The 18,613-nt window shown below is 40.2% G+C and overlaps 1 protein-coding gene across 1 annotated transcript in view; it reads left to right on the top strand.

Annotated features, from left to right (window-relative positions):
* Window positions 1-11,046, top strand: part of CDAN1 (codanin 1) — a 270,195-nt gene extending 259,149 nt beyond the window's left edge. Inside the window, exon 28 of the mRNA XM_030214355.1 lies at window positions 9,319-11,046. Within this exon, the coding sequence (XP_030070215.1) occupies window positions 9,319-9,438 (120 nt within the window). The 3' untranslated portion in view covers window positions 9,439-11,046. The remainder of the gene's footprint in view (window positions 1-9,318) is intronic.
* The last annotated feature ends 7,567 nt before the right edge of the window (window positions 11,047-18,613 follow it).

Below are 18,613 nucleotides of genomic sequence, written 5' to 3'. Positions count from 1 at the left end.
GAAAATAAAAACCAGAAGGGAAGTGTGCTTCCTGCGCTTAATTTGAGTTTACTGCTCACTGCAAGCATTGGACATTACGGCTACTGAAAATAGAACTATACAGCACATAAAAACTGTAAGTTTAATTTTTCATATTAAAACTTTCTGCTGGTATAATTAATCAGATCAAACGTATTGCAGTTCTTAGGAACTATTGTGTAAGGAACCAGGGAGTTAATGTTTGAGAAAGTATGACAATTCTAACTGCGTTATTACTTTACTTACTCAGATAGACAGCCGTAATCATTATGTGTTCATATGAAAGCTGAAACTGTCAATTCTACACTTAATACGACAGCTCCTTTAAGGCAAAAATTTCTAATGTCTTCTACTGTGTTTTTTAAAATAACGGCAATCTAAATTTCATTACTACCAGCATATCGCTTGATTCTGTTAAGTAAGGGTTAATTTTTAGTTTCCGGACTAAGGCTTCCTAGAAGCATTGTAATGTGATCACAGGAAACCACACTAGGACAAAGAAGGAGAAAGCTGGTTTTTAAAGGGGAAAGTCAAGTAATGTATGTTTGAAGGTGAGGCACGATAAGGTCTATCAAACTGTCACTTGCAGCACAAAAAGAAAGAAAAACCTGTCTCGGGGTTAAAATCACGGCTCAGAGACAGAATGAGAAAGCATTAGAGTATCAGACCGTCTATTGGTTAAGGGAGATGAAATGAAATAAAGGGGCAACGGCAAAAAGTCAAAGCAGTATTAGTAGAAATCTTGGGGAGTGGGAGACAACGTCCCAATACAATGACACAAAAGAGGAGAAAAAGTATGCCCTGATAAAAGGAGAATGCAGAGTAAGACTAAGATACAGTGCCATAATTTTAAAAGTAAAAGCAGAAATACATCCGTACAATCTTACATGCTCAGAGGTGCACGTATAACGGACTTGGCAAGTCATTTTACAATTATGGTGCCTGCTTAAGGAAACATACCAGAGAATCAGATAATCTCATCGGCGTTAAGGGAAGGACCCTTACATAAGTCGAGAATATGTTGAAGAAAAGTTGTACCAATTTCGAGGGGAAACCGGAGTTGAATGATATGAAAAAGATATGAGAGGGAGTTAGTTAGATGGATTTAGGAGCAATACAGTTGACAGAGGATAGGCAGTGAGAGGTTAAAAAGAATACCTGTGTAAATGACTGTTTAACTTGTACCACTTCAGCATAGAACAGGGACAAAAACGAACGGAAAAGGGGGAGAGAAAAAAAAATCACTTTCTTAGCTTTTAAAAGTGAACTGTAGAGCCTCCTCTGCCAAAGCAGTGCTGGACTGATAAGGCAGCTAAAGTGGGCAAGCTTCCCAGATTCTCATGTCCTTGAGATAGTGAACTACAGCACTTGTTAGAGAAAACCTTTAAAAGCTACAGAAAGAAATGGCAGTTTCGGAAGCCTGGATAAGGATATTAAAAAAAATGTGAGAAAAAGGGGTTTAGAACTTACACCTCTTCGAGCGAGTTTAAATAGATTTCGAAGCCCAAGAGGGAGTATATATCAAATATGACAGTTACTAGTAATGTAATAAGCTTTGATCCGGAAAGAGAATCAAACCTCACACCGCATGGGACTGAGAAGGAGAAAGAAAAGTTTTCTAGGAAATCCAAAAAAAAATGATTTCTGGTTTGCACAAGAAGCTAAAAAGGTGTCTGTAAGGTATTAAGTTACCCCAATTGGTACCGTGCGGGCCACACCCTTATAAATTTTACACGGACCACAGACATATGGTGTAGGAGTCGGTAGAGCATCAGAGAGGAGGGCAGGGAGGATTATTGTGGCAGAGAAAGGGGGACAAGAACAAAATGTTGTGGAGGAAGGGATTCAGATTGGACTTAAGGAAGGAAAAATGACTATGGGGGTGGGGTGAGAGCACAGGATTGAACAGCTGTGAAAAAGAACAATCAGTTGAACCACGCAGTAAATAATAAAGATTTTGACAGGTGGAAATGAGAAATAAGAAAAGCAGAGACGGCAGACAGAGTGCAAAGACACACACAAAGATGCAAAAGGAAAAGGAACGGAATAAGAGATACTACGCAGTTATTCATGCTGCACTATGAAAGAGCCGAGAAAAGTGTGGACAGGAAGGGGGGGGCTGCGGGCTGTTAGGGGGAAAGCATAGTGCAGAAGACTGAAAGAATACTTAGAGAGATAAGGTGAAAAACAGCAATCGGACGACGGCAATCAGCTACAAAGTTGAACACCGTAATTACTGTTTTCAGCAAAAAAGAAAGTTGTAGGAAGTCCAATAGAAAGAATGAGGAGGAATAGAGTCGCACACACAGAGTGAAGGCAATAGCAGATGTGAAAAGGTGGGGGCTGTCAGTTTTGAGGAGTGGTTATAAGAACAGAGAAACCAGAAGGATTTTAGAGGAGAGCAATCTGAAAGCGTGCTGTTCTCCTAGAGTAAAGGAAATTCCCTCGATACGGGAACATCAAAGAAACTGTACAGAAAAGAAAAGAGCAGGAATAAGACCCAGGGGACTAATAGGAGAAATAGGTAGAAGAAGTTAGGATGAAGGAGAACAGGAAAAGGGGTTGGGGAGGAAAATAAGGTCGACAGAAGAAGAAAGAACAGAATACATGATAAGAACAGGGGAACAGGGATTTGAAAAGGAGGGATTAAGACAGAACACAGGGTGGGATTGGAAGCAGAAAATGCGCAATCTCTAAGGATTGTTAAGCGAGAATTGCTAGCATAAAGACCAATCCAAAGATTTTGAACATTGAAATAAGCTTACAGCAAAACCCAAATCGCAGTCGCCTGGATTCGTTGTTATGCTTCATTCACACAACAAGCACAGTCTTGCGCACATCACGCAAATCAAAGAGATGAACAGGATAGGGGAAAGAAAAGGGGGTGAGAAAGAACAGAACAGAATATTGAAAGACAGAAACAAAGGTTTGAACGCAAATAGAGATCAGCATAGACAAGGGCAGAGAAGCAGGTGTGTTAGTTCAGCGCAGGGCATGAAGACAGCAAGAAGATAGAAGAGTATGTAAGATAGGGGTCAGAAAAAGTGTGCAAGTTTAGCGCTAAAGAAGGGAACCTGCAAAGAACAGAAAGGAGACAGAAAAATAGAAAAGTAGATAAAAGACAGGGGTAAGAACAAGAAAATTGTCCGTGATAGGGAGAAGGAGAAAAAGGAAGAGGAACAAAATGAAGGAATAACAGCAGGGAAAGATAAGAGAAAGAAAACATAGAACCTTTGAACGCACAAAATTAAGTATCCCCTCTTGCGTTCAAAAGAAGATAAAGAAGGATAGCGAGTACTGTCAGCGTTCGGGGCTCACCACTGTTTTTTTATTTACCGCTTCTTATAGACCTCTTTCTGACTCCGTCACACGGGGGACTAAAGGTACTTATTTCATATATCAGGTTCTGTATAGTTTCTCTAACCTCCATTGTCACCCAATCACAAGGTCTATTCTGGGGTGGCATTAGGAGCCGTAATTGAAAACTAATTCCCATAATTACTGCTTTCTGTTTGTTTTCTGGATCTAGATATACTCTGGGCCATTTATATTCCCACATAAATCTTATTAAACATCTGTCTAAGTTTCTGCAAAGACTGAGTGTCACTTGTATATGATCTACCTTGTAGGCTAAATGTAAGGTAAAGAGAAGATAGAATCAATAAAAATAAAGACAGAGATAGGTTTAGATAGATAGATACATTTTATTTCTTACCCAAACACAGGTCTTCAAGTTGATACAAATACAGACATCAGATTCTGGTTTCAGCCGCACAGGGCTTCGCCGTCTGACAGAAGCTTTGGAGAGGACTCTCAAACTAAGCCAAAATCTGCCATCTTTTATACTCTATCCTCTCCATAGAAGTGAATGGTGAGAAACCTTGCTCCTAATCTTTCTCACTTTCTGAGATCATACTTTCCCATGCGATCTGCTGTCGGATGTGCCCACCTCCTTCCGTTCTCAGCTACTGCTAATTATCAACATGTTTTGGGAAGCGTTGAGATAACAGTTTCACATCTTCCGGCTGCAATACTTTTCATACCTTTCTCATGAACTCTGTATTACCTCTGTATCATTGTATACCAAAACTAATAAGCTCCATTTTATTCATCTGATCTTTCATTACAGGTGCTATATTTGATTTAAAAATTGTACCAATTTGTGTCAGAAGTCATTATTCAGACCTGCTTTTTGCAGATTCTCAAATATTAAATCATTTACTTGTTGTTTGGCCTAGTCAGTACTTTTTCAGTTGTTTTTAGGCTGCATAGCTTTACCCATCACTATTCCAGTGGTAGCCTTAAAGCTAGGCCATATATTAACAAAGTGTTCTTGCCCAGTGTGTTCCTGCTTTGCTTATCCCTGTCTGCAGTCCCTGCTTTGTGTGTGTGTTAGCCCAGTGCTGGTTGGGGTGATTTTGCCTGCCACTGCCGCTCCTTGACAGCGGCCCAAGGGCTCACAAACCTAGTTGCTGCTTTGAAAGCCTGACAGAAGGTGACAAAAATCATATGAGGTTTGCACCAAAAGATGTATGAGAAGAGAATGGAAGACCTGAATATGCATACCCTAGAGGAAAGAAGGATCAGGGGAGATATGATACCGAAGTTTAGATACTTGAAAGGTATTAATGTAGAAACAAATCTTTTCCAGAGATGGGGAAATGGTAAAACTAGAGGACATGAATTGAGATTGTGGGATGGTAGATTTAGGAGTAATGTCAGGAAATTCTTCACAGAGAGGGTGATCGATGCCTGGAATGCCTTCCCGAGGGAGATGGTAGAGACAAAAATGGTGATGGAATTCAAAAAGACGTGGGATAAATACATAGGACATGGGACCATGGGATGATTTTCTAAATGCTGCTGAGTAGAAATGGTGTTCATCTATCAAAAAAAGGAAGATGAAGGGAAAAATTGTCTTCAGCAGTATACTGGCTAACCTACTGAAGAGGGCCTTAAACTAGAATCATTGGAGCTGGGTGATCAAAGCCCTGAGGTAAATGCAACATTAAATACCTCTACACAAATGGAAAAAAGGGGTGACACCTGGAAAGTAGTTTTATACAATGACTGTAGTATCGGCAATAAGGTTCTGGATCTTAAAGCCAGAATTCATGGCAAGATTATTAGCAGGGAGGCATCCCATTGTTTCCACTCAGTTAAGGAGAAGTATTGCTTCGCACGAAGTTCAGCCTCAAAGGAACAGAACACTGAACCTCATTTGGAGGCACAGGGATGGGAGTGGCACTTTTCCACAGTGGGGAAAAAAAGAGACTTAAAAACCAAGAATTTACCCCTCCGAAGGGACACCACCTTGTAGTGGTGGAGGGGCTTCTGTGTTTCAATGACTCAGAGGGCTATGCTGAAGGATTACCCATATCAGGCAGGCCTCTGAGGAGAAACCAGACAGAATGTCCCAAACTGGGAGAGTGGTAAGATGGTGACCTGAAGTTCGTATGCCCAATGGCCCAGCTGCCCTCTGAAGTTTTGTCTTCTTTATGTAAATTTCCTCTCTGCAATTGCACTTTCCTTAACTGAGAGGAAGGGAACAACCGGCGGTCAGCCGCTGATGGCTAGCGTTTTGTCCCCTGAGCAGCAAGTGCGGGACCGCTGTGCGTCGAACTGCCCACAGATGAAAGGGTTGGCAAGTCCTTTGATTAGCGCCGGCGAAGGAGCATCGACGCTCTTGGACCTGGAAAAACATCTCCATCGCTCCCGAATTATTCAACCACCATGTCCAAAGGAGTGGAAGAGTGAGTTAGAGGCATATGCTGAAACGGAGGACGTTTACAGCAGAACCCGAATTGGCGGAACCACTCCTAAACACCTCAAGAGAAATCACCTTGGAGTTTTTGGCTTCCATGGAGGTTACATTGAATACCATCTGGAAGGCGCTTCGGGACCTAACGGCGGTAGTAAATAGCTTTGTTTCAGATATAATCTTATTGGAGAGTTACATGGACAATTTGACTGAACCCTTTGAGAGTGAAAAATTGATATTACGAATGTAGTTCTACACATGCAAGAAGTGGTTATGATTCTGAAAATGATAATGGACCAGAAACTTTGAATAATAAGGTGGATGTTATTGTGGATGATTAATGTCTTGATTATTGTTTTTCCCAGAGTTCCAGGTATGACTCCTAAAGTTTTCCTCAGAAATATTTCCTTAATTATTACTTCAAAAGGAGTGAAGCCTGTGAAAACTGGGATTGCTTTAATCAGTTGGATTTGAATTAGAGACTTAATTATATGTATTGTTAAATAACTTCTGGTTTTTAAAAGAGAGAGAATGTAATCAGATGTATTATTTCTAACTAAAATTTGGCCAAAAGTATGTTCTTAATGAAATGAATTGACTATACACTGTATTTGGACTTGAAGACGCCAACCAGATGATCAATGTGGAATAATGAACTAGATGAGTAATATCTGGGGATAATCAGGTTAATACCATGTTTTCTTTTTTCTGTTTACTGTTTAATTGATCTTGTCTTATTTCACTCTCCCTATTTTTCTTCACTTTATGGTCTAAGAAAGAGAAAGATTGTATATAATCCATATATCTAGTTGAGATTGTTTTCTTCTTATATTGTATTAATGTGCAGTCATCTCTGTATTACTTTTTGCAAGTGACCCTTGTAAAATGAAAAATTATACATGAATTAAAAAAAAAAAAAACCAAGAATTTTCATTAACTACCCCAGCTGATACAGATAATGTTCCAAAAAGGCTAGAGAGGAATATGCTTCTATGTGTTAGACTGATTTTTTTTTTAATTATTATATGAAAATTCACCCTAAAAAGGCAAAAGCACATGTGCTCGGGGGAGTTAATACAGTCTCCTTGGTGATTTAACACACCTCACCTTATTCAATTATTGTCCACAAAAAAGCCTTATGTCTTTGAAATGTAGGATAAACCAAATGAAAATTACAAGAAGTACTTACTACCTTTCATATGTAGATGTTTCCCATACATCAATGTGGCAGAATGATTAAAAGATAATCTTCAAAGGAGTCCACAATACATTATATAAAGCAATATGCAGTTCAGTTTCTCCAACATGGTCCCATGATTCCCCTGGAAACAGACTTCTTGAAGGAGAATTGAACATGCCACCATAAATTACATACAAAATAATTTCAAACCTACATTCCAAATTCTACAAAAAGAAAAAAAAAACGCCTGGTTTTATTAATAACTATTAATGGACTTTCAAACAAAGATATTTAAACTGAAAATCATGGTGACTAAAGTACCAGCAAAGAGACTTTCTTTCAACGTTTATTCAAGACAGCGAAAGAGTCTACTAAGAAGTTAAGTGGCAAAGATTTACTACTTGTGCAAATCCCAACATTATGATCCTTTTTCATGCCTGTTGCAGACTTTAACAAGAAAAGAAGCTCTATTAGCAAATTTAGGACTCGGCAGCAGACTTTGACAAGAAAAGAAGGTCTATTAGCAAATTCAGGACTCGGCATCAATTCTGCCTGAATGCACCTAAGTGCAGTGGCAATCTACCCATTTCCAAGCAACTACTAGTGATGAAGAGTTTATTGAACACCAGACCTCTTTATAAAAAACTGGTAGATTGTTGAGATCTAAATTAGCCCTTTCCCAACTCATGAAGCTATTCTTTGAACCAACAACAATGGCTTCTCTCAAGCTTCTTTTGCGGAAGTCATGTTTTCTCATAGCTATTATGTTAGCACATAGAATTAGTGAGTTCCTAGCATTTGTTTACTATTCACCTTGCCTTCAATTTTATGACGACAGTGTGATTTTAAGAACATCCCAAATTCCTTCCTAAAGTAATGTCGAATTTCTACTTTAATCAAATGGTAGTGTTACTGGTTTTCTTTACTCCCATTTCATCATAATCAACAAGAGCACTTGTTCCATTCCTTGCACTGAGAATGTGTAGTTCAAACATATCTGCAGAGAATGGCGTCTTCAGACAGACCTCAGTTTTGTTTGCCTTTTGATCCAAACAGAATTGGTCGATCAGTCAATAAGAAAAATGTATCCTCTTCGATTTTCAATGTAGCACTGTCAAGAAGATGATATATCTACTGAGAACAGCAGCAGCACATGTTCAGTTGTCTTCTACTGTACACAAGACATTTGCAAAGCTACCACTTGGTCCTCAGTTCATACTTTCACAAAGCATTATTGTTTTGGTGACCTTCAAAGTTCTGACACTAATTTTAGTGATTGGGCTCTGAATCATATCTATTGTTAAAGCATCAACCTGCCTCCATCTCCTCCTGTTTACTTTGTGATGGAGTGACAACCATCAGCTTGGGAAAGGGGATGGAATTGATAATACCGCCTTTCTGTGGATACAATCAAAGCGGTTTACATATTATATACAGGTACTTATTTTGTACCTGGGGCAATGGAGAGAGTCTCCAGTAGTGTGGGTGTAGTGATCCTGCTTGTCCATGAAAGCATAATTGCATACTTAAAACAAATGTTCTCTATGGACAGCAGGATCCTACAGCCACTCATTCCCATCCACCCTTCCAGGTTGAAGCTTGCTCTAGAAATGACTGAAGAGATTTGACAGGTAGTTTAGGAGTGGTCGCACAGATTTTGTCTTTCCAGAATTCTTTTTATAAGCTTGGACGTAAGATACTGACTAGGCTGTGTCCCATTGACATCACTCACTAGTGTGGCTGTAGGATTCTGCTGTCAGAGAATGCCTGTTACAGGTATGGTTCAGTCTTATTTCGTATAGGAGGTTGGTATTTTGTTCAGATTTTTTTTCTACCCCATGTTCAGGATTTAGCTAAACAGACACTGCTCAGGAAGTTACATTTTTTTATCTGCTGATGTGGTGTCCTAGAATTGCTGTAATATTAATAATCTACTCTTTTTGCTTCCCTGCAAACTCTTAGCTTGTATAAGTATTGATGTTAATTCTAGAATGTGTTCTGCCTTTAAAAAAAACATACTTTAAAAAATAAATTTCAGATTTTCAAGGATACAAGTAAAATCTTCGCTTAGCATCTTCAAGAGAAAAAAAAACACCAAGTATTTTATAGATTAAACCTTAAATGAAATTCTTTGTAAGCTTTAGAAGAATTCTAGCTAGTGCGTCAGAGTAGATGGTATTACTGATGTTCTAGATCTTTGTGTGTCTTGCTGCAAGTGAAGGGTCTAAAATATTACCAAGTAGTACTGAGAAACTGAATTAGCAACCAATATATTTACTGTCTCTTAAAATTTTGCAGCATTTCCACTATTTGAATAATTTTTTTTTACTTGGACATTGTTTTGCATCTTTGTTTTTAGGACTTTTCATCTGAGCTGGAGAAAGTGTCCTTGATATTTCGATCAGAATGCTGTACTGCAGAACCCAGTGACCCTGTTAAAGTATGTGAACACACAGACTCAATGGCAACAAAGAGCTAGCGCCAAAAATCAACCTGTTGATGACAGCAGAATTAAGAATGGAATTGAATGGGCATTGGAAGATTCGGTATCACACATGCTGCTTAATTCACTGAGGAAGATTGTGTATGGATGTAGTGCCACAGATTGGACCCAGTGCTGAAAATAAGCACTTTTTTCCTCACTGGTCACAAATTTCCAAATATATTTGGAATATTAGAACAGACTGTGGAATATTCTGAAGGATTTCTGGTGAAAAATGTGACGATATAAAGGATACTTCACAGGACATTCCAGGAGCATCCAAATGAGGCTTACACGGAAAAGATTACACTTGTTAGAAAATAATGAATGAACTTATGTTGATATTACAATATTTTTATATGAAATTTTTTGAAGCTAGAAACTTAACATATTTCTCAGCTACAGTGAATCTAAAACATTAAGTTCTTATGTAATTTACTTCTATCAACAGACACTGAGGAAATCTTTTAATAGAAAGCAGAACCTAGATTTGAACAGGGAGATAGGAGGAAGATAACTTCTTTACACAATAGAATGTGGCTTAAAGCATGCATTTTAATCTAATCATTTGATTTGTAGCTCTGACTAAGCTGTACACTTAATAATGTGGTATTTCTCAAGCACAGCACTTACATTTCATGCACGTAACAAAATGGGGTAAACCTTTCTACTCAACTTTATGATGTATGATTGCTATACTTTTAGGAATATCAAGGCTTTTATTTGTATGCAAATTAGATATATTTATTGCCAATGGGTTTCTAAGGGAAGCTGTTGCACAAAGTCGTATTAAGATATCCAATAAGGAGTAAATTTTATTCTTGTTCCGACTGAAAATATGATAGTTGGAATGGTGGTGGTATTGCCTTAGGGATGTAAATTGCTTGTTCTGATATAATGCATATATACTTGGAAAATAGGGCTCTGAGAATGAAACTAAAGTTTATGGAAAATGAATTTTTAGACATTAAAAATATGTGATGGAGGTAGACATGCTTAATTTATATTGGGTTTAATAGTTTTATCAATATTTAATTTGGTAATATCTGATGATGCAGCTGCAGTGTATGACAATATCGGTTACAGTTCCAGAGACTTGTCTTGTTAGGCAATGTCATTGAAAGCAGGCTGGAAATCCCTTTAGATTAATTGCACTGTTTGTGTACTTGTAAGTGGGATTTCCATTCAGTAATTAGGAGAGGATCAAAACAAATTAATTACTGAAGTTTGGAAATACAGAAACTAAAGAGATGTCATGTATTTCTTTGAATTGTGAAACCTCAGCTACAGCTACCAAAATGCAAGATCATGCCAAAGTGTCTTATATTATCGGTATATAAATATTTAAAATATCAAGAAATGAAAATTATATAGTATGGATACCATAATTGAATTTGTACTGTTGTGTAGTTGGCTGGATGGAGTGTTATACTTGGAAGAGCTCCTATTTAATCTTCATTAAGTCAAAAGAATAAGTTTCTATCTCTGCGTTATGTTTGTATCCCATACAAGTTCGTTGTACAATCAAAAATCAGTGGAAATTTGAATAAGGTACAGGTTATAGATGACAGTGACAAACTATATATTAAACATTGTCAGTATTCTTATAAATAGGGTTTTTATGAGGTCTTTTCTAAAAACGTGTTGTGTAATAATTTCATCTTAAAATTAAAATATGTTCACCCAAAACTTTAAACAATTTACTAAGGAGCTGGTATTCAAAGAAAGCTGAGCACCTGACCTAGGTGTCTTAATTATAGTTGGATTCAGGGGCAGCGGAAAGCCTTTTTGTTTGGGGGAGCACAAGTTCCATCCCCAAACCTTACCCCGCCCCTTCCCTTCCATCCCATTGTTCTCTCCCCCCATGTCGCCCAGTATCTATCTCCTGTTCTTTCTCCTTCTCTACCTCCTGTGTCTAGCATTTCTCTTCCTCCCCTATGGTCTTCAGCATCTCCTGTCCTTTCTTCCTTCTCCCCCCCCCCCCCCCCCATTGGGCTCCAGCATTGCTTTCCTTCCCTCCAGCCCATGGTTTCCAGTATATTTCTCCTTTCCCTCTTCTGCATATGTCCTTCCCTCTCCACTTCCACTCTTCAGCATCTCTCTCCTGCCTTCCCCACTCTCCATGATCTCAATTTTTTTCTCTCCTTCCCCACCTCCTTTCCCCCCTACCCTATGGTCTCCAGTATCTCTCTCTTTTTTTCCTTCCTCTCTTCAACATCTCTCTCCTCCCCCCTCCCCAAAGATCTTGAGCATTTCACTCAATCCCCACTCCACCCCACATGATCTAAAGCATGTTTCTCCTTTTCTTCTCCCGCTTCATATTTCTTTCCCTGACGCCGCCATCGCCGTGAAGTCATTATTTTTTTACCTTGCTGCCCCAGGTCGGCAATGCTACGATCTGCATAAGAGGCATCACTTGGTCGTCCAGAGCAAACCTTGAGCATCTGCTTGTGTTCAAGGCTGGCTGGCTCCTGCTCCCTCCGAACGTCCTGTTTTAGAGGACATGGAAACTGGCTGACCTTCAGAATGCATAGATGCTCAAATCACGCGATACCTGATATGCAGATGGTAGAGTTGCTGCCCTGGAGGAACAAGGTAAGAAAAAAAAATCTCACAAGGAGAAACAGGAAAGAAAAATTTCCAAGGCACATGTGGCTCTCCCTGTTCTGATGTGATGGTTCAAACTCTAGGCCTCTAACTTCATTTAGACTGTTTGTCCACCTATATGTGAGGCCAAATTTTGCACAGGCAGTCTGTGAAGGAAAAAGGGCATCAAGTGTTCACAATTCACAGAGCATTTTACAAAAGCTTGCTAAATACTCTAGCATATGCAGTGAGAATGACCCATTTTATAACAAAAGTCAAAAATTGAGTGGCATCTTGACCGCGGAAAAAAGAAGACTGAAGCGGGACTCTCGCGCTACAGGCGGGAAGATGGCCGTGCATTCGCGGTGCGCGCACCCGCGCGCTTGAAGGCTTTAGCAACTTTTGTTAGGAAGATTTTCCGGACCTGGGGCTGCCATGGACGTCACCCATATGTGAGAACAAGCAGCCTGCTTGTCCTCGGAGAAAGGGCTGTTATCAGTGGTGTACCACAGGGGTCAGTCCTCAGGTTGGCTCTTTTTAACATCTTTGAGAGTGACATTACGGAAAGGCTATCTGGTAAGGTTTGTCTCTATGTGGATGATGCCAAACTCTGTAATAGGGTGGACACCCCGGAGGGAGTGGATAGCATGAGGAAGGATCTAGCGAAGCTTGAATAATGGTCCAATAATTGGCAACTGAGATTTAATGCTAAGAAATGCAGGGTCATGCACTTAGGTTACAAGAATCCAGGGGGCTGGTACAATATAGGAGGTGAAATGCTTCTGTGTATGAAAGAAGAGTGAGATTTGGGGGTGATTGTGTCTGATGACCTTAAGGTCTCCAAACACATAGAAAAAGCGATAGTCAAAGCCAGAAGGATGCTTGACTGCATAAGGAGAGGAATGACCAGCAGGAAAGAAAGAGGTGGTAGTGCCCTTGTATAAGTCTCTGGTGAGGCCTTATTTAGAGTATTATGTGCAATTCTCAAGACCGCACCTACAGAAACATATAAACAGGATGGAGTCAGTCCAGAGGGTGGTTACAACAATGGTAAATGGTCTTGGTCATAAAACATATAGGGCAGGCTTTGGAACCTCAACATATATACACTGGAAGAGAGGGGATATGATAGAGATGTTTAAACACCTCAGTGGTGTTAATATACAGGAGATGAGCCTTTTTCAAATGAAGGAAAACTCTGGAATGAGGGGGCATACGATGAAGTTAAGAGGAAATAGGCTTAGGAGGAATCAAAGAAAATACTCTTTCACGAAAAGGGTGGTGAATGTGTGGCATGGCCTCCCGGTGGAGGTCGTGGAGATGAGGACAGTGTTAGAATTTAAGAAAGTGTGGGACAGGCATGTGGGATCCCTTAGGAAAGGAAGAGTTAGTGGTTAGAGTTAGAGGGCTGACTGACAGGTCTGTAATTGGATGGGCCTTTGGGTCCCTTATCTGCTGTCATGTTCTGTGTTTCTATCAGCTAATACACCCTCCAAAGAATCAGTCTGACTATTCGATCATGAGAGTAATTATTTGAGTTGTCATTAAAAGATTTATATATCATATCTCTTTTATTTGACATGTATAGCGTTGGCTGCATCATCCCAGAAGCAGCATCAGCAGAACATATTGTCAAATGCTTAACAATACCAAATAATTTATTCAAATCTGGACATCCACACCTATCAACTTACAGTAGTAGTCCTCCTTTGCTTGATTAATCTGAAATTTATAACAAGAAAATAGTCTGCTTCATTAAGCACATGCTCTCTAGATTTACTCCATGCCTGCTGCTGATATTCATGTTTAAGAACATTCAAAGTGGTAGAAAACCAAGGATTCCCAATATCTGTTGTTGTTGATTTTTTATATTGTGGAGCTGCATCATCTAGTAAGACACCCTTACTAACCAATTCTCCCATGAACTGTCAGGATTAAAATACTCACCCTTCAATAGTGTTTCAAAATTTTTCCCAAACTTCCTGCAAATCAATTTTCACTCTACTATTAATAACTTTCTCTGAGAACACTAAGGTGCATGAGATAATAAAACATTCATAGTAAAATTACATATAAAATGATCTGACCATAGTACAGAGAGCCAATTGCAAAATGATAATCTATTATCATTAGCTAAAACTGTATCTATATCTAAAGAATAACCTTTCTCATCAGACAGAGTGAACTCAAATTTGAAATTAAAAATTCTCTCTTAGAAACTAATTAACTTCACTATCCAGTCCATTCTCTAAATGCAAATTAAAATCTCCCACAAATAAGAGAGAGAAACATGACATACTGAGTCTATAATACATTCAGACAATACCATAGAACTCAAACCAAGAACCAGGTGGTCTAAAACTTAGTAAAAGACCTAAAGGCTGAGCTGAAGAATCATCTTTAAGATGACAAAAAAGAGCTTCAAAGCCTGGTTCACAAACAGATGTCACTTTTTCAATATTTAAGAAACTCTTTAAAATCATAGCTACCTCTCCACCCTTCCGATCCTGATTTGCACATAAAAATCTATAACCAGGAGGGCACAATTCCAACAAAATTGATTCTGAAGATTCTTGTAACTATGTTTCTACAATAAAAACAATTCTGAATCCCCAATCAAATCCCGTTTAAGCATTGTCTTATTGCACACTGACGTAGCATTCATGTAAACAGCAAGAAATAGGAGTTGTACTTTTCCCACCATAATTAAAATCCAAACTAACTTTCTTCAAAAAGGACCTGTCAGATTTCATCCTCCTTTTAAATATAAACGGTCTTTGTATAGCTTCAGCTACTTCAATATTGTGTCTCATCCTATCTGAGCAATCTATAAGCATCTATCTTGAGCTAGTAGCAGAGGATTCAACCTATTTCTCCTAACCAGCAATAAGACCAGGAGTATCACTAACCCAAACTTTACCCACACCAACCCTTCATGGCTAAAAGCCAGGAAAGAACTATAATTATCCACTTCATTTTCAAACTAAAAGTTAAAAAGTCAATAAAGTGAAATAAAGTACTTAACCCACTCAAATGGGAGTGGAGGAGTAGCCAAGTGGTTAGTGAAGCGGACTTTGATCCTGGGGAACTGGGTTTGATTCCCACTGCAGCTCCTTGTGACTGTGAGCAAGTCACTTAACCCTCCATTGCCCCAGGTACAAAATAAGTACCTATATACAGTGGGGGAAATAAGTATTTGATCCCTTGCTGATTTTGTAAGTTTGCCCACTGACAAAGACATGAGCAGCCCATAATTGAAGGGTAGGTTATTGGTAACAGTGAGAGATAGCACATCACAAATTAAATCCGGAAAATCACATTGTGGAAAGTATATGAATTTATTTGCATTCTGCAGAGGGAAATAAGTATTTAATCCCTCTGGCAAACAAGACCTAATACTTGGTGGCAAAACCCTTGTTGGCAAGCACAGCGGTCAGACGTCTTCTGTAGTTGATGATGAGGTTTGCACACATGTCAGGAGGAATTTTGGTCCACTCCTCTTTGCAGATCATCTTTAAATCATTAAGAGTTCTGGGCTGTCGCTTGGCAACTCGCAGCTTCAGCTCCCTCCATAAGTTTTCAATGGGATTAAGGTCTGGTGACTGGCTAGGCCACTCCATGACCCTAATGTGCTTCTTCCTGAGCCACTCCTTTGTTGCCTTGGCTGTATGTTTTGGGTCATTGTCGTGCTGGAAGACCCAGCCACGACCCATTTTTAAGGCCCTGGCGGAGGGAAGGAGGTTGTCACTCAGAATTGTACGGTACATGGCCCCATCCATTCTCCCATTGATGCGGTGAAGTAGTCCTGTGCCCTTAGCAGAGAAAACACCCCCAAAACATAACATTTCCACCTCCATGCTTGACAGTGGGGACGGTGTTCTTTGGGTCATAGGCAGCATTTCTCTTCCTCCAAACACGGCGAGTTGAGTTCATGCCAAAGAGCTCAATTTTTGTCTCATCTGACCACAGCACCTTCTCCCAATCACTCTCGGCATCATCCAGGTGTTCACTGGCAAACTTCAGACGGGCCGTCACATGTGCCTTCCGGAGCAGGGGGACCTTGCGGGCACTGCAGGATTGCAATCCGTTATGTCGTAATGTGTTACCAATGGTTTTCGTGGTGACAGTGGTCCCAGCTGCCTTGAGATCATTGACAAGTTCCCCCCTTGTAGTTGTAGGCTGATTTCTAACCTTCCTCATGATCAAGGATACCCCACGAGGTGAGATTTTGCGTGGAGCCCCAGATCTTTGTCGATTGACAGTCATTTTGTACTTCTTCCATTTTCTTACTATGGCACCAACAGTTGTCTCCTTCTCGCCCAGCGTCTTACTGATGGTTTTGTAGCCCATTCCAGCCTTGTGCAGGTGTATGATCTTGTCCCTGACATCCTTAGACAGCTCCTTGCTCTTGGCCATTTTGTAGAGGTTAGAGTCTGACTGATTCACTGAGTCTGTGGACAGGTGTCTTTCATACAGGTGACCATTGCCGACAGCTGTCTGTCATGCAGGTAACGAGTTGATTTGGAGCATCTACCTGGTCTGTAGGGGCCAGATCTCTTACTGGTTGGTGGGGGATCAAATACTTATTTCCCTCTGCAGAATGCAAATAAATTCATATACTTTCCACAATGTGATTTTCCGGATTTAATTTGTGATGTGCTATCTCTCACTGTTACCAATAACCTACCCTTCAATTATGGGCTGCTCATGTCTTTGTCAGTGGGCAAACTTACAAAATCAGCAAGGGATCAAATACTTATTTCCCCCACTGTATATGTAAACCATTTTGAATGTAGTTGCAAAATACCACAGAAAGGCAGTATATGAAGTTTCATTTCCTTTCCCCTTCCCTAATAGCTGATAGCCCGATCACATCGTCCGTGCCTGCATAGCGGAATGGGGAGTCATTGGCTTCGGGGGCCCTCAGGTGATCCGCTGGAGTTTGGCCGTGGTTCAGCTCCTCATCGCTGGGCCTGTGCCTGTCTTGGTCCGGGGTGCCGTGATGAACCGGTTGGGCTGTTGTCTGTCTAGTCGGATCGGCTCGTTGCTGATGACCAACTGCGGCCTGACCCGTTCGTGCTTTGAGCGTCTGCATTTGTTTCAGGCAACTATTGTCCCTGCTCTCTCTCCCAGGATTGACAACCTCCAGCTGTTGCCATTCACCTCCGGTTCCCTTTACATCATTCTGGGCCGTTTCCTGCTTCTTCTGCACTTTGTCTGTGCCTCCTGGTATTCAGCCTGCCTCTTATTGCTCCTGCCCGTTCACCAACCATTGTTCATCACAGCAGCGCTGTTGGCCCTTTTGAACCTCATCTCCTGGTTGCTGCATCAATTGTTTAGGGAGCTGGTATGGACAGTTACGAAGCAGATTTCAACACCACTTGCAACATGCCATTTCGGCACGGCCAGACCGGCCACGTCTCATCTCTACCTGCCTTCAACGGTTCTTATTGAGGCATGCTTATTTCTCCTGGTCTGGATGGGTATTACACCTGCTCCCCATCATGGATTGCCTTGCTGACAGTTGTACAAGCAACTCTGAACCATCTCAGCATCTGGAATCTAACAATGACCAGCCTATCTCTGAATGCCCATTTCAGACTTTACACATAATACCTACAGTCCTTCCTAATAAAATGTCCATAGCCCTTTTTTGGTCTCTCTTATCCTTTCCTTATGTCTTCTTACACTGTTCCTTCTATCCTAATTCATGTAATTGTAAAACAACTGGTCTGGCTTTGTAAGCATGGTAAGCCACTTTGAGTCTGCATACATGTGGAAAAAGTGGGATATAAATGTGCAACTAAAATAAATAAATGATAGCTACTCCAACACAATATTCTTAGCTGGACTGGGTCACTAAGGAAGAAATGTTAGAGAGTACCCAACTATTTCTTATCCTTCTCTACTCTACCTCTAGCCATCCCATAAGAAAAAAAATGAAGAAAAATATACATAAATGCAAATGTGCAACAGCAACACCAAACAGTACAAATCCTTCAAGGGAACTTGGAGAAGAAAGCTTCCCCGTGTCAAAGAACTATGCTTATTGCTTAAACCATGGTGTGGGAGTTCATTTAGAGGTATATTGAGTCTTCTGACCATAAGAATCAGAGGTAAACTCATTATAGGTTTGGAGTTCCTTACAAATAGCAAACCAATATAATTATGTGCCTGTGGGTTGCTTCCAGTTGTGAGCTATGGCCATCTTAGCAGCTAAGGATCAAAGTTGAGGTCAGAGTATAGATTTGCCTGCTGTTAACTTCTGCAGGTAGGAAACCCAATATGCATATATTGGCATCATCTGCCCACTGTGCCTCAGTCCAGCTGACAATATTGTCCCTAACTACTTAAAAAGAAAACTGCAGTCCCACCAAAGGTGTTTCAGAGTACACATTTGGCCATATAACCACCAGCAATTTCCTACTCCCTCCCTTTCCCACTCTGGGCAGGAGGTCCAGTACAGTGTATGATGTTATATTGGCATTACTGGAATACATTAAAGTAAATACAAACTACAGTCGTCCTCCTTTCTCCTTCCCCCAGCTCAGCTGTCATTCCCATGTCACCCTGGAACTACTTATGG

This window comes from Microcaecilia unicolor, chromosome 9, assembly GCF_901765095.1.
Source record: "Microcaecilia unicolor chromosome 9, aMicUni1.1, whole genome shotgun sequence".
NCBI lineage: Eukaryota > Metazoa > Chordata > Amphibia > Gymnophiona > Siphonopidae > Microcaecilia > Microcaecilia unicolor.
This window is presented reverse-complemented; position numbering and strand designations above follow the sequence as displayed.